General features: G+C 39.7%; 1 protein-coding gene across 13 annotated transcripts in view; it reads left to right on the forward strand.

The window, feature by feature from the left end:
- Nucleotides 1-1640: 1640 nt before the first annotated feature.
- The window catches only part of SPTAN1 (spectrin alpha, non-erythrocytic 1), a 51564-nt gene continuing 31419 nt past the window's right edge, over nucleotides 1641-21785 (forward strand). For 12 of the 13 annotated variants that reach the window (XM_075112392.1, XM_075112395.1, XM_075112389.1 and 9 more), the window contains exons 1-14: nucleotides 1654-1743; nucleotides 10281-10520; nucleotides 11146-11271; nucleotides 13794-13934; nucleotides 15048-15194; nucleotides 15809-15942; nucleotides 16739-16883; nucleotides 16978-17132; nucleotides 18401-18536; nucleotides 19084-19185; nucleotides 19966-20103; nucleotides 20555-20665; nucleotides 21120-21197; nucleotides 21370-21525. In XM_075112392.1, the coding sequence (XP_074968493.1) occupies nucleotides 10284-10520; nucleotides 11146-11271; nucleotides 13794-13934; nucleotides 15048-15194; nucleotides 15809-15942; nucleotides 16739-16883; nucleotides 16978-17132; nucleotides 18401-18536; nucleotides 19084-19185; nucleotides 19966-20103; nucleotides 20555-20665; nucleotides 21120-21197; nucleotides 21370-21525 (1806 nt within the window). In that variant the 5' untranslated portion in view covers nucleotides 1654-1743; nucleotides 10281-10283. Of the gene's footprint in view, nucleotides 1744-10280; nucleotides 10521-11145; nucleotides 11272-13793; nucleotides 13935-15047; nucleotides 15195-15808; nucleotides 15943-16738; nucleotides 16884-16977; nucleotides 17133-18400; nucleotides 18537-19083; nucleotides 19186-19965; nucleotides 20104-20554; nucleotides 20666-21119; nucleotides 21198-21369; nucleotides 21526-21785 lie in introns of all 13 variants that reach the window. The other variant, XM_075112402.1, reaches the window with a different exon arrangement.

Consider the following 21785-nt stretch of genomic DNA (forward strand, 5'->3'; position numbering starts at 1 on the left):
CTTTAACCTTGACTTTGAAATTGACTGGTAAATCAATTAAATTTATATTTGGAGTATATATTTTATAAACTGACTCTGGAATTCTTTAGACTGGTGTTACTGGTGATTGTTCTGGGATGCTGGAAATCTTCCAGTATCCTTTTACCAGATAACACTGACATAATACCAGTTTCATTAGTATACTTGAAAATGTTCAGCTTTTCTTATACTGAGCGGAGATGTTTTAATGCATCGTGTGCATCTGCAGTTACGCTGGAGACTCACTTTAGCCAAGGTGTTAAGTGGCACTGGCTGTTTGAAAGAGTTGCTTGCCTGTGCCAGAACACAAGGAGGGATTTGATGGTCTATACAATAGCTTTCTTTTTTTGCTGGCAGGTACTAGGGTTTTCTAACATTTGGGAGAGGGGTGGGAATATAAGCATATATTTTTGTAAATAACAAAGGTGATATCCTTTTGTGCCTCAGTAAAGTGCATCCAGATACTTAATATTTAAAATATTTAAAATTTAAAATATTTTTAAAAACACTAATAATTTTTCATGTAATAATGAGCGCACATCAAAAGAATCCTAATAAATCAATATTTATTTTTAGATGTAGCTGAAGATTGCATCTACTGCTTGGACTGGTGGTTGACATGTGTTATGCTATTCTGTTTTTTGTCACTTTAGCAGTGCTATAAGGTCTTATGCATCCATTAATGGTATTTTCATATGCATATTCGTATCAAATATGACAAAAGGAGAGCATGTCAGATGTGAAAATATAGTGCATTCAGGACAAGATCCATTAAAATTGCTGTGAGTCATACTCTTCCTTGGAGACAATAGTTCCAGGCAGTCCCACGGGTTGTGGTGCAATGTCACTGCAAATGTGTTTTTTCCATTTAAGTGCTTTTTTTATGAAAGAGAGTGTCAGTAGCTCAAAAATCACTCAAACCCACTCACTACTTTGATCCCATAAAATTCTTTCTGCCTTACCCAGCCTCTTAAAAAAAAAAAAGAGAGTAGAGTAGAATTTCTTTGCCATGTCTATTTTAAACATCTAGTTCATACTAAAGTCTCATTTTTCTTTTGAATTTATGCATAGGCTTCTCAAAACTACATTTTCCTTGCCAAGCATTTGCAGGCTTCTTTGTGATTGTGACATTCTGCGCTGCTTCAGAAGGACAACGGTACCCATATATATTTTTAATAATGTAAAACTAATAAGGCTGCTCCTTTTTGTCTGGCCTCTTGATTTAAATTGTAAAACCTATCACCCATCTGCTGCAGCAGCTCTGGTCTCCAGGAGCCTGGGTTGACTCTGGCTGAGGAGAAGGGGGCAGAAAACGCAGTTGCCACCGTGCTGCACGGACATTTTAACTGCTTCCTAATGTAATCTTGTATTTTTTTCCCGTGTCCCAGGCTGGTCACCTCAGGGCCGTGAGGCAATGCCAAAGCCCCAACGCTAAGGGGGCGGGGGGGACGAACGCCCTGACCCGCCTCTCGGCTCTTTCCGGAACCGCTCGGCTCGCTCCGGTTCTCCCCGCAGCTCGCCGGCTGAGCTCGGGTGGGTGGGGCCCTGCCCCTCCCCCGGCTCCCGAGTCTTTCCGAAGCCCTTCGGCCCTTTCCGTCGGCTGGGAGACCGTTCTGCGGCGCTGACGTCACCTCCGGGCCGCCCTATAAAAGGGCGGGCGCGGGCGGCGCGCTGTGTCCGTGGCGAGGGCGCGGAGTCGGCGGGGGAGAGCTGCGCACCGGCCCGGTGAGGCGGCGGGAGGGCGGGGGAGGGGGGCGCCGCGCTCGCCTTCGTCCCACCCCGCTTGGGTACACAGACCCCCTCCGCACCCGCTTCTCGTTCCGCCGCTGCGGGGACAGGTGTAGGGGTGCGCGGGGGAGTCTGGGGCCGGCCCTGCCTCCGGGGGCTCACCGCGGATACCGCTCCCTCTCGCCCCTCGCGGCGGCTGCTGCCGCGGGGGTGTGTGTATATATTTATCTATCTATCTATCTGTCCGCGGCCCTCAGGGGAGGGAGGGCGGGGGAGCAGCCCCGGGCTCGGCGCGGATAAAAGGTCGGCGGCGAGGAGCGGCGGGATCCGCCCAGGGCAGCCTCGACCCGCGGCAGGAATTTCATTCAGCGCCCTGGGGAGGGGATGAAGAGGCGAGTAAATATTAGTGACAGCGAATCTCCGTCCCTGCGGGCACAGCGAGAGGCCCCCCGCCCCGCCCGCCCTTCCCTTCGCCCGTGTCCGGTGAGGTTTGCGGTGAGACCCTGCCGCTCCCCGCCCTGAGGGAGAGATGCCGGGGGACAGATGGAGAGAGAGCCTGGCGCTGTGCGGCAGCCCGGCGGAGGGGATTCATTGCACAGCAATGGCTTCCCTCGGCTCTCAGCAGCTCAGCCCTGTCCAAGGTCAGGAGATGCAGCGAGGAGCGGGTGTGAGGGGAGAGAAGGGAAGGGGGCGAGCGAGGGGCCGCCGGGTTCGGCCATGGCTGGCGAACCCTCTCCTCAAGGAGGGAGATCGGTAGGGAGATCGCTGTGTGAAAGGACGAGCGCGTAAATGGCTTGTGCAACAGAATTGTCCAGCCAAGCAGGAAGGCATGTAAAAGAAATCCTCCCAACCTGTGTTCCTTTCATATATGTGTCACTTTGGTATATAGGTCAAGTGCTACGGTTTCCTTCATAAAAGAATCAGGATTTGTTCCTCCCCTGATTAATATTTTTTTTTTTAATTTTAACATAAATCAAAGTAATGATGGTAAATTTTTTCTCAGTTAATTGCCCACATACACCTTATCTGGTTATGATGATATAAATCTGTATTGCTAGGTCATAAATATATACCAATAAGGTAATCATTTGACCTGATATTCAAGGAAAGGCATAAGCAATTACCACTGCATTTTTTTCAGCAGGTCCATGTTGGGATTTTTAGTAGCTATTTTACCATAGACCAGCTACATGTTCCAGGCTGAAATGTACGTGACTGTTGAGCAGTCTTTCATACATATTTAAAGACGTGCTGAAGAGCAGTTGTCTGGAGATGGCGAATGAACACATTAAGGGGGGAAAAAAGCCCAACCCCAAACCAAAAACACCAACTCAGCCTGAAATGGTTCTGTATCTTTCTGGAAAAATACCAATCCATTTTCTTCTGGCATTTTGTTTTCAGCAAAGTGCCAGAAGATTCTGATGACTCTATTCACTGAAAGGCCTTGGTCAGGGATTCAGATTTGTTCAAAACAAATATTAAATCCCACTGTGCGATTTTTATGCATTTAAATGCAACTGGCAATGAGTTCTTCTATGAAATCTTCATTTGTCCTTACTTACAAATTGTCATGAGAAAATAATGAACAAAGATTGAAATGGGATGCTCTCTGCTGCATTGTGTGCAGGAGCTCTACTAATGGGATTGTTAAGCTCTGGAAAATACTTGAACTAAGATAGTGGGTTACATTGTTCACAAGAAGTAATTATTTCTATTCCTGTTGAAGAATACATCTGTATTGGTCGGACTGAAATAGAAATTTTACTTTAAAATCAGATTTAGATGTTAGGTTTCTGTGAGATCCATAGTTGACGAAGTTAGCAAACATGGGTTTTTTAATTACAAAAAAACCCCGTAGCAACAATAACAAAAATGTTGAATGTCTAACACTGTCTTTTAAGCATTTTTTTACATGTTTTTTTCCTGCACGGCAGGAGAAGCCTTAAATCTTTTGAGACAGTGTATGTCTTGGTATGACATTCCTATTTCTCAACTGTTAAATTTATAACTAACCTTAGTAATTTATTGCAAATATCTTATATCTTTGCTGCATTATTTTTGTCTACTGAATGTATTTATGGGGTTCTAATTGTTTTATTCGTAAATACAGTGCTTTTTGGGGGTAATTGCTTCTCCTGTATTGGAGAAAATAGTGTGAATTCCTCCCCTTTCTCCAGTGCATGTTATTATAGTGTGGGAGTTTGTTTTTTCCATTTGTCCCTGGAGTGTAGGCAGCAGAAAAATGGGGTGGAGCAGCCTGCAGATGCTGTTGATGGAGATTGCCAAGCGTAGTCCAGCATAGTGCTCCCATAGCTGACCATGGATCAAACGGAGTGGCAAGCTGCCTTCTCGCTGCTGCAACTGATACACGTTAAGCTATGCAAATGCCACGAGAGATATGCACTAGCTTCAGCAGGCACAAAGGCACCTAACTGCAGTTGTCAGTGAACCACTTCAGGGGTTGCAACGTACTCAGGGGGAAAATGTAGGGTTAGAGAGGCAAGGAAATTTTCAGCTAAAAATTCAGTGTGTTAGATATGCTTAACGGCTGCGCAATTAGCCATCTCAAAAAATACCTTCTGCCACAATAGTTGTGTGCCTGTGTTTTTCTGTGGCACTTGAAAGCAAACATCTTTGTAGATATTTATATTCAAAACCTTCTTACTGAGTTTGTGTCTTTAAAGTAAGCCACCCCACTTGATTACATTGTGGCAAGAAGTGTAATTTGCCAAGTCCAGATAACTTTACTTTCAGTTTTGACCTTCAGGTTATGGTAGTATTTTTTTTAACTAACTGGAAAGGTTAGTACCTATGAGGCTAATTAAGTTTTCCGGTTGATATTTGTAATCTTTTCTACATGGGGAGGTCTGTCGCTTACAATAGCTGGTGTAACAATTGTTGTATGTGGCAAGGAACCAAAAGGAAAGTATGAAACGTGTACTGTTACGGAATATGTATTTTGAAAAAAGAAAAAAATAATTGAGCCATGTCCTTATGCTAGTCATTAGTTGAACGTTATCTTGATTTCCCCCTCCCTTTTAGACTCTACATTCCTCCATCATGTTGTCATCGTTTCGTAAAGTCAAAGTCCAGGTATTTTTACATATTGCATGAAGTGTCAGCGCCATACTTGCCTGCCTTTATTGCAATGACCTGTTTGTTACAAAAAGCCATTCGTTCAAGAGTTTGTTCTATAAAACAGGTGCTTTATTTGTACTTCAGTGCTGAGTCTGACCTGCCTTTCCTTTAATACTTTGAATTTCCTAATTTCTGTCTGTGATGCATGATGTGTGAAAATTTTATAGTTCTTACAGTTCAGTATGATAGGCTTTGGTGTGGATTAATCTTCTAAGAGATTTTTATTTTAAAAAGTACTTGAGCAGTATCTATTTACTTACAGCATCTAAAAATCAATCGTGATAAGATTTACATTGTAGAACACTATGCATTTGCAGTGGGCTTTGGTTCCTGTTCCATCCACTTGCATGAATTTATAATCCTTGTATTGTTGTGGGTAACGGTTCATACATCTGTGTTGTTTTCTGTTCAGTCATGGTAAAATAAATAGGATGTGTGGACCAAACATAGCTGGGTAACACAAGCAACTAGATTTTATTTTGAAATGATAGTAATGTGATTGTTTATACTACAGTTAAAATTCTAATGAAAAGATAACAAATGGAAAATGCTGGGGCTAATTATATAATATCACATTACCTGTAAACTCTGCATTTCTGCAATGCAGTCAAGGTAGTTTGCTTTCTCAGGAGTCTCAGCAGAGTGCAGTCCTTGCCAGCCCTGCATAGTTTTATCAAAGGTCTGTGGTGATATTAAAAACAAAACAAAGCCAAAAAAACCCTTGTACATAAAAGCACCAAAATCAGATAGACAGTTCTGTTGCTCTTATATGAATAGTAGAATTAAAATTTTAAGACTAAATGCATAAAAATGAATGGGTCTTTAATAGTCTTCTGTATTTCAAAAGAGCATAGTTAAGGCTGTGCACAAGCCCTCTAGTCAGCCTAAATCACTAGGTTTGCAGCTTGCTTTAGTTCAAACATAATTTACCTTTCTTTTTTCTTTTAATACTATAGTTTCTTGTATCCCTGTGATCCCAGACTTACATTTTCGGGCTTGTTTGAATTATATCTGTGCTGCGGTTAGTCTGTATGAGACCACGGCATTAAGCAGTGGCTTCAACACATCTTGGGGTTTGTACTGCAGCACTTGACTTATTTTTCTGGCTTGGAATTCATAGAGGTTTGAGGCTGTGGGTGACCTTCCCTAACACCAGCCAGGAGTATTTGGACACAGGGTTCTGCTGCACATAGTCCACCCTTAAAATGCCTTTATTTTGTGGATTTAAGTTCCTAACAAACCAAACAACTGGGCATTAATTTTGTGGTTTAAATCTCTAGTATAGGGTATATGATACGACATCCTTCAGTTACTTCTTAGTAACACAATATGCTTATGTGGTTCCCTCTGCAAAAGCAGGAGCCAGGGCTGCGTGTAATTTTCAGAAGGATTCTCTTTTATTTACCTGCACTATTAGTACATACTGGCTTAGCACTAAACTAAACGAGGCAGTTGTGGTGTTTTTGTGTTTGAGACATATGTAGTGGCTTACTTCTTCCCTAGCATTTTGAGGAAGCTGTGAACGGAAGAAATGAAAGTTGGAAAAGTATATGTTATTTTTTTCCTTCTGTCCTTCCCTTTTGAAGGTTATTTTCACATCCAATATTAGAATTTTTTTTTCCCTTAAAGAAGATCGGCAATTGTGCTGGTTTTGGCTGGGATAGAGTTCCGTTCCTGTCCCCCAAGAGGGAGGCAGGAGGGAGTAGCTAATACAATGAATGCAAAGAAATGCATCAAGCTGCTCATGTGTGCATACTGGGGAAGCAGGGAGTATTTGGTAGAGAAAGTATTTTTATTACAGGCTATTACTAGGGTCATGCATGCTGAATATATGTAACACACATCAGGACTTGTCTTAAGAGAAAGTCATTATTTTACTACATCTGAAGATAGTGATCTTTACATACTGATATCTGATTGCTTTTCAGGCAAAAGAGTGTAATTCTTTAAGCTTCATGTAATTGTGTTTAAAAATATGCTAAAGTCTTTTGTGTAGTGCTGAATGTATTTCACAGTTGAGTTTTCAAATCCCTGAAAACGTGTTTTGGTAAGGGAAATGCTGACAGCACTTATGTGTGTCTGCCCTGGTGGCACCGCTGTAATTCCTGTTCAACCCACCTCGATACCGCTGTTTCCTGAGCTTGAATGATGTTGCTGACATCATTGTTGTTGCACTGCGGTGTCTATAAATACCTGTAGTCGTGTATTCCCACGCAAATTTTAGTGTACCATTATGCATAGTTTGTATCATCTGACGAAGGCTAATCATTTTAGATTGAAGGATGAGAGTAATAAATTGTTTTGGTGTTTTTTTTAATCTTAAATTTACTTTTTTGTTGGAATGCTGGTTTTTGGTTGGTTGGTTAGTTTGTTTTAAATACCACCACAATAGTACAGTGTAAAGAAGCATTTCTGTTTATTTTTTAGTTAGACATAAGCTGCGGAGTGGCTTTCTAAAGTTAGTCATACAGCATAAAAGTGCAGTGGCAAACGCCTCCAGGGCAGTTAGGATCTGCTGGTTTGGGGACGTCTTTGCGATGACGCCTGCCTTGGCTGCCTGGAAGGCCGAGGCTCTGGCCAGGAGCCGGCCGGTGCCGCTCCTGCTGCCTGCACCGCCTGGAAGGTTCGCTCTGCCTGACCTTATCAGCCGGCGCAGGCGGTGGCAGCGATGTGGAGAATGTTGTCTATGCGCACAGCGCCGGGGACAGGCCGGTTATCTGGGGTCGGGCTGGGCATTCACGTCCATCCCAATACAAGCTATGTTTTTTCACGTTAAAAACATGAAGCACAACTTCTTGTTGGCGGTTCTCTTGTTAGGGCTGCAGAGATGTATCAGATGCCTTCGAATGATGTAGTTGAACCAAGAAGTTTTAGAAACATCTTGGAGAACTGCTTCATATTCAAGGGGGGTGCTGCAGTTCTAGCGTGAAAACACCAGAGGTAGACTGCATCATTCTGCAGCATCGATGACTTTTGAGTTCAGAGCTCCCTGGTGACTGCTGATCGTGCTCTGGCAGCACACAGCCTTGCTGACGTCAGCTGATCTGCTGCAGGAAAGAACAGTCTATTATTGCTAGACCAAAGCACTTCTTTTACAATTGACTAGCTCAACTTACTGTAGTTATAAAAGGAGCCTTTCTTTTAACGAATTCCAGCAAAAAGATGAGCCAGATTGCAAGACTTGTGTGGTGAGAGGCAAACCAGCCACCAGCCTAAATTACAGGAGGTCTCCTATTTGGTTTTTTAAAATATAAAAATAACTTAAATTATAATTTAAATAATTTAATTATTTGCATAATTTAATTTAAATATTTTACTATATTAAAGTGATTTAAAATCACTTGGGCTGTGGAGGTTACTTCTAATACTGAAATAGAAGTTGACAGCAAAAGACCATACCATCTTCCAAACTAGACTAACGAGGATTTAATTTTTTCTCTGTAACATAACCACAATAAGCAGAGAGACAGGCTTCAGCCATGCAGTGCATTTAGACCAACTGCCAGTTTGTTATTCCTGAACGCAATTCAGTTTAAAAGAAGTGTGGTTGGAATTCAAACACAGTGTGACAGTGCAGGAAAGGAGGTTTTTAGCAATAGCTTGCTCTCCTGGAGGGAAAAGGCTGTTTGAAAGAATGCTTGAAAAAACAGCTGCTTTCTCAGGGAAACAGATTTGTGGTTGGGCTCAGGTTATGTTCAGGGTTTTGATCTTCTAATACTCGGATACACTAATCAAGTGGAGCTGTTGGTACCACTGCCAGATGAAACCTGGACTTCATTTATGTAACAGTCTATGCCGACTGGGTTGGGTTTTTTTTTTCCCCTTGCCCTCTTTTGACAATAATGAATGGAACACCCGGGCTTGGAAGAGAAAGCAAAGCTGAATTTTCTTTCCTTCCTTAAACTGCCGCAATGCAGTTGGGGCTCTGAGTTCACTGGAGTAACGACTGCTGTTGAAATGGCTGTCCTTGCAGGGTGGGACTGTTGGAAGAGAGCTCAGGAATGTGTGAATTCGCCCCCATATGTTCCTTTCTATCAGCTGGTCCCTTTACAAGTGCTTGGAAACCAAACAGAAAACACGGCCATATAGATCGCTTTCCAACCTGTGGGGTTTTTCATACGATTACGCAAGATACGTGTCTAATTAAAGCATGTGGCGAAGTAATTACTAAATAAAAATTTAATATTTAACAATGCAAGATTGCCTGTGTCTTTTAGTATGCGGCTGTAGAATGGGTTTCTTCCCTATCTTTGATAGGATCGATGGGAAGTACATTTAACTTGATGCCTACAAAATTTTTAATACAAGCGTTAAGTGAGCTATACATGTAAATGCTTCGACATCAAAACATTAATTGCATAATTGTTCAAGCACAGTGTTTGTTGCAACAGCTTCTTGATATGCAGAGTGAGTTGTCAAGTAAGTGGGTAAATATCCAAACTCTGATGACAATAACGATACTACTTTTTTAATTTGTGTAAGAGTTCCGTTCCAATGCACAGACATCTTTTTGAAAATCAAATTGCTCTTTGAAAGTTTAGGAACTGCAAATTAAAGGTTATCCCAGTTTTGATAGAAAGGCGATAAAGCAGAACAGTAGTCAGTTCTTCGCTGTCTGTGGTAACTGTAACAGGTTTTAGCATATAAAACACAAGGATTTTTAGTTGAAGTGGTCAGAGCAAGATCACTAGTTACATGGAATGTGCCTTGAGTTGTCTAAGGGCAGATTTAAGAAGCAGTGTGAGCTTCTGTACTGGCTTTTGAAAGGCTATGTAGGAAGTGGCAGGGTGGGCTTGTAACTTGTTTTTAATTGTCTGAGCGAACAGAGAGGAGATGCATTACACACATGGAGGCGTGTGGGTGTATATATATGTATAATATATATAGATATGTGTATATATGTACATATACATACTTATGTGGACCAGTTAGCTGTTGTTTAAAGAACAATAGTATTCTTACTTTAGTTTATCTATATCGGGTATTTTAAATAAAATGCTTCCAGATTTTATATGTTGTACAAGAAACATGTCTATATATCTACATATATATATGTGCACAGAAACACATTTTTAACATTTGTATTAGGCACTTGCATGCCACAGTTTGAGATGACATGGCCTTTATATGACTGCAGCCATATTTTTCCAAAACAAGTAGAAGTTAAATGTCTTTGTAAATATTCCTTTTCCATTATTTTCAGCTAGAAGTGTGCTTTTATTTATTTATATGTATAATATTTATATCTTTTATACGTACCTATGCACACACAGTAAGACTGTAAGTAAAGCACATGAGAGTTTGAAAAAACCAGGCTTTTCTTTCATGGATCTCTTCCTACCCTACCATTGTTTTATAATACAAACAAAATGTTGGGGTGTTTTTTTGGCTTTCAGAAAATGGATCCGAGTGGTGTAAAAGTGTTGGAAACAGCAGAAGATATCCAAGAAAGGCGTCAACAAGTTTTGGACCGTTACCACAGGTTCAAGGAACTATCTTCTCTAAGGCGCCAAAAACTTGAAGATTCCTATCGATTCCAGTTTTTCCAGCGTGATGCAGATGAGCTTGAAAAATGGATCCAAGAGAAACTGCAGATAGCATCTGATGAAAACTACAAAGACCCAAGCAATTTACAGGCAAGTCCTACTGCCGTTTTATGTTCCTGTACTATTAATATTAGGGTGTTCCAGGTCAACTGGGATAGACAGAACAAACACATAAATGTAACTTGATCTGAGAGTGGTGAAGAAAGATGGATGCAAATACATGCAGCCTTGCAAAGCGTATTTCAAAAGCCTAGTTTCTTTGCTGATATAATTGGAATATTTCTAATAATGGATTAGATGCTACATCAGCATAGAAGAAGTTACATGGTGCAATGTAGTGTAAAATCAGCTTTGTTTAATCCTAGAATTTGTTGGATGCTTTGGCTCTGTAAAGAAATGTGAATTAACTCTTACTGCTTCCACAAATAAAAGGTATTTGTAGGAAATTAACTTGTGTGGGTGGAGCTAGCTGATGGGTTCTCAGATGTTTGAATGCTCCAGTGTACAAGAGAAAACACAATAATGAAATAACTAAAATTGGGATGTTTGAATCCACCCATGAAACATACGGTACAGCTATGATTTCAGCTGTGCTATTTTATTGTTTGTTTGTCGGTATTGAATATGCATAAAATACACTAAAAATCTTCATGCTGGGAAATGTGGAGGAGGGCTGTGCACCAAATCTCAGTCATGTTCTGTGTTTTACTTGTAGGGGAAGCTGCAGAAGCACCAAGCCTTTGAAGCTGAGGTGCAGGCCAATTCAGGGGCTATCATTAAACTGGATGAGACTGGAAATCAGATGATTAATGAAGGCCATTTTGCATCTGAAACCATTAGAGTAAGTTCTAAAACTTCCCCCTCTTCGTTAACATGCTTTTCCTTCAACGCTTTGTACAGATTGCATGGATAACTCTATATTCTAAAACTGTAAAATTCAACTAGTATTTGATTAGTGAAATCGTAAGAGAATTAATTTGTATTTGTAAAGCTTACAGATATTTTTCACTTTCATGAGCACCCAGCTGGTATCTTTTCTTGGATCCAGTTCTGAGGTGAACTATCTGCCAATGGAGTCCAGGAACTTGGACTGGAAAATCGTCAGTAATTCAAAGATGTGTTGAAAGTCACAAGGCAAATGATTAATTATACTTGTGGTTCTTCCCAAAATGGCACAATATCAAGAAGCAGCAAATTCACAAGGCCTGGTGTCAGGGATGTTGACTGCTTTTTTTTTTTTGTTTATACATTGCATTTTTATTTTCTGCAATAATAATTATAAGCAACACAAGCAACCATACCAGTAAACTTCACACATCTATTTTCTGTGTGCTCTGGCTCAGATCAGGTCTCTAGTGATCTTTAGTTTCTGCTTAAGTTGTACTGTCCATACATTCAAATCTCTTCGAATTTGCATTCCACTGCTTTTTCAGTGAGCTCCAAGTACAGTGCTCTGACTTCTCTGTTTATGCAGCAGTGACCATCTATTAGGACAGCTGCTTCCTCAATAACAAGTAGTAAGCTTTCTTCAAATCCTTTTCTGAAATCTACTGTTGTTTTTTCTTTCTTTCTAAGTCTCCCAACCCGTATAATGCAACGACAAATGTGCTTTTTAACTTATTGCTGCTGTACTAGATAGGTTTACATTTGACGTTATCCGAGTGATTATCAATGTTTTAAGAAGCCTGAGCAAACTAAATTATAAGCAATGACTTCACTTTTACTCCTTCTCCTATGAGTTCTCATTTTTTCTCTGGTTACGTTAGTGTGTTCTCTCTTTATTCCCACACACACACAGACGCACGTTCATGCACGTACCACACCAGTAAACACTTACTTTTGTTCTGCATCCCAACTTCTTCCTTAGGACTCATTTTGTTAAATCTGCTGTTTCTGGGCCTCAGTTGCTTCAGTGTTGTTTATGGTTGTGTTTGTCTTTAATGCAAAGAACTCTCCTTAGGGTTGTTTAAAGCTTTTTCCTTTATCAGATTTGTATGTGAGCAGTTATAACTTTTCAAAAGGAGAACTCTTGTGATATTTTTATAGTGATTTTCTGCTCAACTGATATGTTAATAATTTCATTTTAACCAAGATGGTGAATAAGAAAAGCAGAAAATTTTTTATACATTATATAATAAAAAAAACCGTAAGGTAATGACTAGTTTAGACATCTCATTGTGATCATATAATCTTTACCACAAATAGGGGGAAAAAACCCAAACAAACCATGCTTTCTGTTTGGGTGTTCTTAAATAATACTGTGCCTTAGCTGCTCAATATAAGTTATTTGTGTTCTGTCTGGAGTGGTAATTTGCCTTTTAATGGTTCAGTCTTTCACGCCATACCGGACTGCACAGCGCCCAATTGTAACGGCCACCCAAGTTGGGTTCCACATACGAGTAGGTAAAACTTTTGGCTGTGCAGTGCAACTTCTTTTTGCAATGTCTTCTTTCTTCCTTGGTTGATGGTTTGTGCTGTCCTTTTGGGCAGTGCTAGGAAACAGTGTGAGCTCTTTCCTCCCTTGAAACGTACCTAGCCGAAGTTCTCTAAATGGATTGAATGGGTACCCGCCCATGCTAAATGTTCAAAAGCTTCTCTAGCATGACTTTCAAGTTTCAGATCTCGATGAGCAAAGCATTATAGACGATGGGTGTAGCAGATACTTTCCTGTTTTGCAAGTTGCGTTTCTGTGTGGGAGTGTGGTTTTCCTTTTAATTGTCTATAAAATTTCTGGTTGCTTCCAACAGTTTAGAAAAGCAGAGTGCAGCCCGAGACTCAATATTAAAACTAGCAATTGCTTCTAGTATTTCAGTATTATGTTGCTTAATAATGTTGGGTAAACGTATTCACCAGACTAATGCGAAGAGAAATGGTTGAAATACTGTAAAGTGGTACAAGTTTGACTTGAAAAAAAAATGCATGGTCTTAAATAAAAATTAATTCCAAAATGAAGATGAGATTTGCTTATTGGTAGTTGAATACCATGTAGAAGACTGAATATTTGAAGGGGACAGCAGCAAATCGTTTTTGGTCTGACTTCATGCTAGCATAGAATTTTAAATCAAATCTTACCTCAAAATTTTTACCTCAGTTATGTAAGCGTAACTATTAGATAGCTTTTATTAATTAATAACAGGTGTTTAAATACTCAAGTAATTTCTAATTTTGTGTTGTTACATCACTTTACATCATTTGAAAACTACTGACTGGGATGAAATTGTTATGAGGTTTGTCCACCTTTTCTCTAATGTAAGGTTGGATGTACAACTTCAGGGGAAAAAAAATCTTCTGTTAAGGTCAGGAAAGGAATAAATCTAATCTTCTCTGATACAGGAGTTTAGTAACAATATCCTGTCGTTCTAGACTCGGCTGCAGGAGCTGCACCGACTGTGGGAATTACTGTTGGAAAAGATGAGAGAGAAGGGAGTCAAATTGTTGCAAGCACAGAAGCTGGTGCAATACTTACGGGAATGTGAAGATGTCTTGGACTGGATCAATGACAAGGTATAATTATTACCTGCCTTTACTGTGTTATTGATGGAAAATTTGATGTGTTTGTGTGGAAATTTTCTATCAACACGTAGTTGCTAGAGTTCAGGTAGTCACAGAGAGCTTTATTTAGGTTATTCGTATTGCAGTAGGTATGGAAATTACTATTCCTTCTTTTGCAGCCACAAAAAAAGGTAGTAGACTAAGGGAGGAAGCCTGCATGTTGGAGAGCATAGTTAACGTAATTAGTTCTTCCTTTGTTTTGAGGAGACTTTCATATTTCTCATAGTAATCAAGTTTCCTGTAAGGGAAATCTACAACATGTAAAAGCAGATGTTTTTTAGAAATGTTCTGAATGATCTCTTATAGAAAGTAGCCAGCCTAACCAGCAAGCAGCGTGTATGTAATTAGTTAATGATTGGAATATCTTTAGATGTACATTGTAAGGACATTTGCTGCAAGAGAACCGTTGGCTCTTGAGTCTTTGAACTCTGAGGAAACAGGCCACAAACTACACTATCAAGGAAAAAAGCCACAAAATGATCATATAGGTTTTCTTAATGATGGCTTGCTATTTTATGTCACTGTGGGTTCAAACTATAAACCCTGCATAACTGTTACTTAATATGATGATGCACTTTTCATAACAAAATCTTGCATCAGAAGCCTACAGCAAATGCTCTTAAACAATCTAAAAATGTAAACAAGTTCTAGTCACTGTGTGTGCTCCAAAATAGCATGGGCAGTTATTGTGTAGTTTTACAAGTATGCTTTTTCTGTGCATATTTCCTTTCAGTAATTTAGGTGGTTGTAATAGTGATCATCGTGCACAGAAAACTTATGATAGTAGAATTAGTTATACTCAGTAACTTAAAAACTTGACCAAGCAAGATGAAAAAATAATACCCTTAGTGATCTCACATGTTTTCTGCAATAATAGAAAGATGTTGGTGGGGTTGGAGTTTAAAGGAGGAAATGGTGCTGTTTTAAATCTGACTTTAAATGCAGTGGTTGTAACTGTCTTTTGACCTACTCAAAATTAGGACAGTTTGCTTCCCAGTTCCTAGTACTGATTTCCCATAGGTTATACTGAAATCGAGGTGGGTTTTTTTTTCCTCAATGTGCTAGGAAGCAATAGTGACCTCAGAAGAGCTTGGGCAGGACTTGGAGCACGTTGAGGTTTTGCAAAAGAAGTTTGAAGAGTTCCAGACAGACCTTGCAGCTCATGAGGAAAGAGTAAATGAAGTGAACCAGTTTGCTGGCAAACTTATCCAGGTAAACATTCATGTGTGTTGAAAATCTCTCTTGGCAAGTCTGGTATGACATGGCAAACTTTTGTCTGCGACTTCCTCTTTTTCCCCCTGGTTTGGTAGTGGATCTTTTAAGTTTTACTCTACATGTGCCTAGATCTTTGGCTGTCTTGATCTTCAATGATCATCATTTGATTCACTTGTTCTTGTGCTGAACAGCTTGAGTAACTGCCCCAGCTGAGAATGTTCCTGAAAATGTAGAGAGTAGTGGTTAGTAATTGGGGTTTAAATGTATTTCCCTTGGATGACCAGGATTAATATATCTTTTCTTCTGGTATATCATCTGGGGCATGATCAAGGAGGGAGACAAGGCAGGAAACATTGCATTTCAGGAAAACAGAGGTTCTGTTTACAGCCCTCTTCCCATTGACTAATTAGTGCATACGGAAACTTAAACTACTGCAATAATATTGAATATTTATACAGTGAGGTTTCAGGAAAACTATCAAATTGAATGATCATCTGGAAAGTACAGTTATTATAAATAGACCTCTTGAAAACCTGCGGTATTTCGAGGTTCTGTCAATGGACGTAAAATCACAGAGCAGGTGAAAATAGCATTTTTCCTTTGCTTGCTAGGAGCAGCACCCTGAAGAAGAACAAATAAAGTCCAAACAGGATGAAGTAAATGCAAGCTGGCAGCGTCTTAAGGGGCTTGCCCTTCAGAGGCAAGGAAAGCTCTTTGGGGCAGCTGAAGTTCAGCGTTTCAACAGGTACGATCTTGGCTGGATCTGCTGATGTGATGTAATGTTTGTGTGGTTTGGTGATGCATTCAGCTGCATACGGTATTATGAGAAGAGCTACTGTTGTCTGTTATGTTTTTGCTTTATTCTTCCTTTTGACTTGTTGAATGAGGACTTTGTTCTAGAATTATCTTAGAATAGTCATTCTCATTTAGCTTTTCAACACTTGGCAGTTTTGTCATTCTTACCAGTGGCAGTTTTGCTTCCCTTTCCTCTGAGGGCTTTTTCCTCCAATTCTGTCCTAGATGAACCTTAAAAGGGGTGGTTTTCTTGTCAAATGGATGTCAGTCCAATTGTTCTAGGGGTCTTTGAGCAGTGTCTGTCTGTCCTCATTTCCAACTACATCATTTTGAGATTTGCTGTAATTAAGTCAGAGAAGGGTCCAGAGCGGGAAATGGACCTACTAGGTAATGGTGCTCAGTGGTGCTATAATTCCTTGTTCGCATCTGGAGACACCATGTGAAGAATGACCTGCCAATACACTTCAAGGTTTTTTGAGATTTAAAAACCAAAAACAGTCTGATTTTTTGTTTTGTTTTGTTTTGGTGTGTGTGGGTGTTTTGTATTTATAATTGGGTTTGTTTGTTTGTTTTTATTATTTTTGTTTGGGTGTTTTTGTCTTTAAAGGATGACTGTAGTTGACTGCAGTGTTTATATATATATGAGTTTGTATGCCAGCATATCTGGCAAAAATACAGGAAAACATCCTGCTTTCTTCCTTTTCCATACAAGATAGACTGCTTTCAATTTGTGCTTTGTTTTGAAGGGATGTGGATGAAACAATCAGCTGGATTAAGGAGAAAGGGCAGTTGATGGCCTCAGACGATTTTGGCAGAGACTTAGCCAGTGTGCAGGCTTTATTGCGTAAGCATGAAGGCCTGGAAAGAGATCTTGCAGCTCTGGAAGATAAGGTACCCATATGAGATGCATTTTACCTACAGTTTAAATGAGGTAACCTGCTAGTAAAAGGCTAGAAGCTTACTCACTGTTTGTGACTGTGTTTAGGTTAAGGCCCTTTGTGCAGAAGCTGACCGTTTGCAGCAGTCTCACCCAATAAATGCTTCTCAAATTCAAGTGAAACGGGAGGAGCTGATTGCCAACTGGGAACAGATCCGAACTCTGGCAGCAGAGAGGCATGCTCGCCTTAATGACTCCTACAGGTAGGAATACTGTTATGCTGAAGTGACCTTTCTTCCTTATTCAAATTCAACAGAGGGCTCTTGGGGGGAGGAGGAGAAAAGGATGCTGTTTCCAAATTTTTTTTATGATTCTGGTGTTTTCAGAAGTTTTTTTCACCAAGTTACATTTTACAATAACTTCTTGTAGTAAAATAAATATTTATAGGATAAACACAGCTTTTGATCAGTCTCTGGATGCGGATCAATTGTAAAAATAGACACACTGATGTTTTAGGACATGTGCTTTTTTCCCATCTGAGTTGATACCTGCATTTTGAAGTATGGTGTCTGACAATACTTCAGTTTTGGTAGGGGTTTTTAATACACGTATTAGAAATCTGTTAACCATGGAGTCCTTATGATTCTCTGTGAAGACTAATGTATGGTATATTGTTAGATGTCATGTTCTAGACTAAATGAAGCATCTGTCTCTGTGATAGTTGCTTTGTTGCTGTGGCATTTTTCTTCATCCAACTTGTTTCAATACTAGGCTGGTTGTCTATGAAACATAATCTGTTAGATCACTGTTGAGAAGCCATACTGAAAATAAACTTATCTTAATGTGGTGGTTAGTTTACATCCTTTCTGGTTTTGTTTTTCTGCTGTTTGTTCCCTCCCATGATGCAAGATTTATGGTGGTGCAGACCCACACAAGGAATCATTTTTCCTTTGCCTTCCCTGTCATAACCTCTTCAAATCATTTAACAGCAAATTTAAAAGGGAAACAGAAACTGATCACACTTGCTGATAAGTGTTAAGCATATGCCAAAGGCAATAACCATGAAGGCATGCTGAAACGAATCTGAGAATTTATTTGCTTGTTTTAAGGCTGAGGCATGTGCAGTTGAAAGTTTCTGTCTGTTCCCCCTACACATGCACTGTGTTATGGCTGTGACAGAAGCAGCCCTGTGGGCTATCTTGAAACACTCTGCTTGAGAATGGTTTGATTTCTGTTGTCTTCAACATACGGGCTTGTAGTTACAAATATTCCTTTTACTTTCAATATAAGTTATATGCAAAGCATGTCTTTGAGAAATTGATTTTGAACCTGGCGTTTTCATAACTTTAAAAGGCTTCTTTTTTTTTGATTGAGAGCATATTTAGTTATTTAATATTCTGATTTGATTTTGGTATTGTTTTGTTTCTGTCTGAGGAACAGCTTTTATGTTTGTAGCCCTTTCTTTGAGGTAAGGATGTGAAATCATGCAAACAAATCATTCCAAGCCATTTTTTTCTTTTGCTTTCTTAAGGCTGCAGCGCTTTCTTGCAGACTTCCGAGACCTCACCAGCTGGGTGACTGAGATGAAGGCTCTGATAAATGCTGATGAACTTGCCAATGATGTGGCTGGAGCAGAAGCCCTTCTGGATAGACATCAGGAACATAAGGTATAATGGTTATACAGCCAAATCCAGTCAGCAACCCTCAACAACCGATTTGTGTGTCTAATACAGTCTTTGAGTCAGAACTGCTGATGTTGTATCACTAGAATCCTTGGATCATGCAACTAACACAGTACTAGATTGCTGTCCTGAGTTAGTATTTTTACTTTGTTTCTTGATAGCCAATATACACTAATAAACAAGTATTTAAGGATGCTTATGGTTATATTTTATAAAAAATAATTAGACCTGATAGTCAGTTGGGCTATTGTCTATTTTAGTCCTCCATCATGAGGAATTGCTATAAGTAAGCAGAAGGACTGCAGCTTAAAACCAACCTTTGGTTTCATTTTAATCTGTGAATTTATACTTACCTGCATTGTAAAGTAATACTTTTCATTCTAGTTTTCATGTTAAGTGTAATGTATTTAAAGATAATTGAATGTTTATCATTTAGGTATCCCGAGTGTTGTCTCTGTGTTGTTTTCAATAGCAGTTTTCATATTCTGACACTCTATTCTAAGATACATTTTGGTAACATCCCCTTTCATAGGGAGAAATTGATGCCCACGAAGATAGCTTCAAATCTGCTGATGAGTCTGGCCAGGCTTTGCTTGCTGCTGGGCACTATGCTTCTGATGAAGTTAAAGAAAAGGTAAGTTGAGAGCAAGAGCTCCTAGAAGAATTTTGTCTTTCTTCTGTGTCCCTTAATTTAAAAGTTCATTTCTTGTTGAGATTGTGAGCTGCAAAGTATCATCCCTCTAGGTTACAGGGCTTTTTAAACGTATTTAAGTAATATGTGTTTTTCATTCTCAGATTGACAGCTTCTGCCTATCCATTAGTAGGAACTATTAGGACTGTTAGTACTATCTATTAGGAGCTATTAGTCTATCTTTCCTCAGAAGAAAAAAATGGGTTATCTGTTCATCTAAGTTTAGGTTTGCTATCAGAGGTGTCAGTAAATTTTTTGTGTTTCTGAATTTTGACTTTCAAACTAATGGGGCCTCTCATGAAGTCTGCATATTGAAACATTGGTAAGTCAGACAGTTCAAATGCTGTGAGTGTGCACCAAAGAGATTTCAGAGGCTGAGAGAGCAGGATGGTTTGCTGAAGAGCCTCTTTTACAAATAAGTCTGCAATCAAAAAGAGCACTTGTCCATTAAATATCTCTGTGTAGATTTAATTTGGAAAAGGAGAGATTTCTGACTGAAGTCAGAAGGTTGTAGCCACTACTCGAGCTTGATAAGCTGAGGAAAGGCTTGCCCTGTATGAGGATGATGATGTCAGTAACAGGGGAATGATTCTTTACACTGGAGGTCATTTTCAGTCCCGCGTTAACCACTTTTTTAGAGCCGCAACTTGATATTACACTGAGATGGAAATGAACCAGACTTTTAAATAAAATTATTATATATTCCTCTTCCCAATCCATTAGCTGACCATCCTCTCAGATGAACGATCTGCCTTGCTAGAACTATGGGAGCTTCGCAGACAACAGTACGAACAGTGCATGGACCTGCAGCTTTTCTACAGAGATACTGAACAAGTTGACAACTGGATGAGCAAACAAGAAGTGAGTGCATATCTTTGAACTCTCCAGATATGGCTGACTTTAATTTCTGGCTAGTCTTCTGTAGACTTAAACAATTGGTATTTACTGGTGGCAGTAAATATGCCACTAAACATGCACTGGTGAGCAGGGTGCTGTGCAGAGTTATTTATCTGACTGCCCAAGCTGCTTCAATGACTGTTTCCATCTAGTGCTGAAACTAATAGTTGTGGCAAGTTGGTTTGACATTGCTTTTATGTGTGCTAACTCTTGTAAAATGCTGTTCGAACAGGAAGCTAAAAAGAATTATTCAGAGCCTTTGGCTGTTAGAGGTGTACAGGGAAACACCATCCCAATATATCATCCTTTACATTTCAGTAATATCGTATGGTAGGAAACATCACTGGCCATGCTTGAGTTGACTCAGAGCAGCTGAGCATGGAAACATTAAAATGTGTTTGTTTCCTTACTTTAGGCATTTCTGCTGAATGAAGACCTTGGTGATTCTCTGGACAGTGTGGAGGCTCTTCTAAAGAAGCATGAAGACTTTGAGAAATCCCTAAGTGCACAAGAGGAGAAAATCACAGTAAGACTTTCACATTAGGTGATCGCTAAATGGGCCAGAAATGAAACAAGTTAATTTGTTCACTGGGGAGGAGACACTGCTGGAGGATGATAGAGAAGGATGGGGTTTGCTCTGCAGAATGATCTACTGTTATGTGGGTTGTATTACCTGTAAATTATGAGTGTTGTCTCTAAAATGGAAAATAGTGGAAAAGATAGGATAGGGCTCGATTGCTGCCTCCGAGAGCATATCATGCCAGCACATGTGTGAATGAAGATTTGTCAAAAATCTGCACTCTTCCACATGCAAGGAGATGGTACGGATGCAAAAAGGTGTAACAGTACCCATCTTAATGGCTTTCTGTTAGTTTTACTGTGATAAACTTTTGAGAACTTATCCACGAAGTAAATTTGCACCAAGTAAATGGAAACAATTTTTATTGCACCAAGTAAATGGAAAACTGTTTTCTCTTTAGGCATTAGATGAATTTGCTACTAAATTGATTCAGAATAACCATTATGCCATGGATGACGTTGCTACACGCAGAGATGCTGTAAGTATTTAAAATAGAATTGGACTATAGATTTTAAACCGTGTTCTGATTTATTATTTTAAATGGTACAACTGCAATGTATGATAAGTCAGTGAGCTCTCCCAAAAGTACAGGCGCAGCAGTGGTCCTTACAAGCTTAAAGAGTTTAAAAACCTTTACTTTTATTTTTTAGCTGCTTAGCCGCCGAAATGCCCTTCATGAAAGAGCTATGTACCGCCGTGCTCAACTTGCAGATTCGTTCCATCTGCAGCAGTTTTTCCGAGACTCTGATGAGCTAAAGAGTTGGGTTAATGAAAAAATGAAAACTGCAACAGATGAGGCATACAAGGTAAACACAAAGAACAATGTTAGAGTAATTTTAAGGCAATCCCAGGCTCAGTGTAATCGCTCTAATGATACGAAGCAGTGGCAGCCAAAATGTTGCTGCTGATAGGCAGTATTAATGGCAACAGGAGGAACTTTTTTCCCAGACCCCAACGGGGTTTTTCCCATGATGCTGTAATTGTGCTTATTGAATAACTTAACTGTTCTGATTTCAAAGGCCTATTTTTGGCACCAGATTGTCTTTTGTCACGTTGGCATGTATAT

This window comes from Phalacrocorax aristotelis, chromosome 17, assembly GCF_949628215.1.
Source record: "Phalacrocorax aristotelis chromosome 17, bGulAri2.1, whole genome shotgun sequence".
Lineage (NCBI taxonomy): Eukaryota > Metazoa > Chordata > Aves > Suliformes > Phalacrocoracidae > Phalacrocorax > Phalacrocorax aristotelis.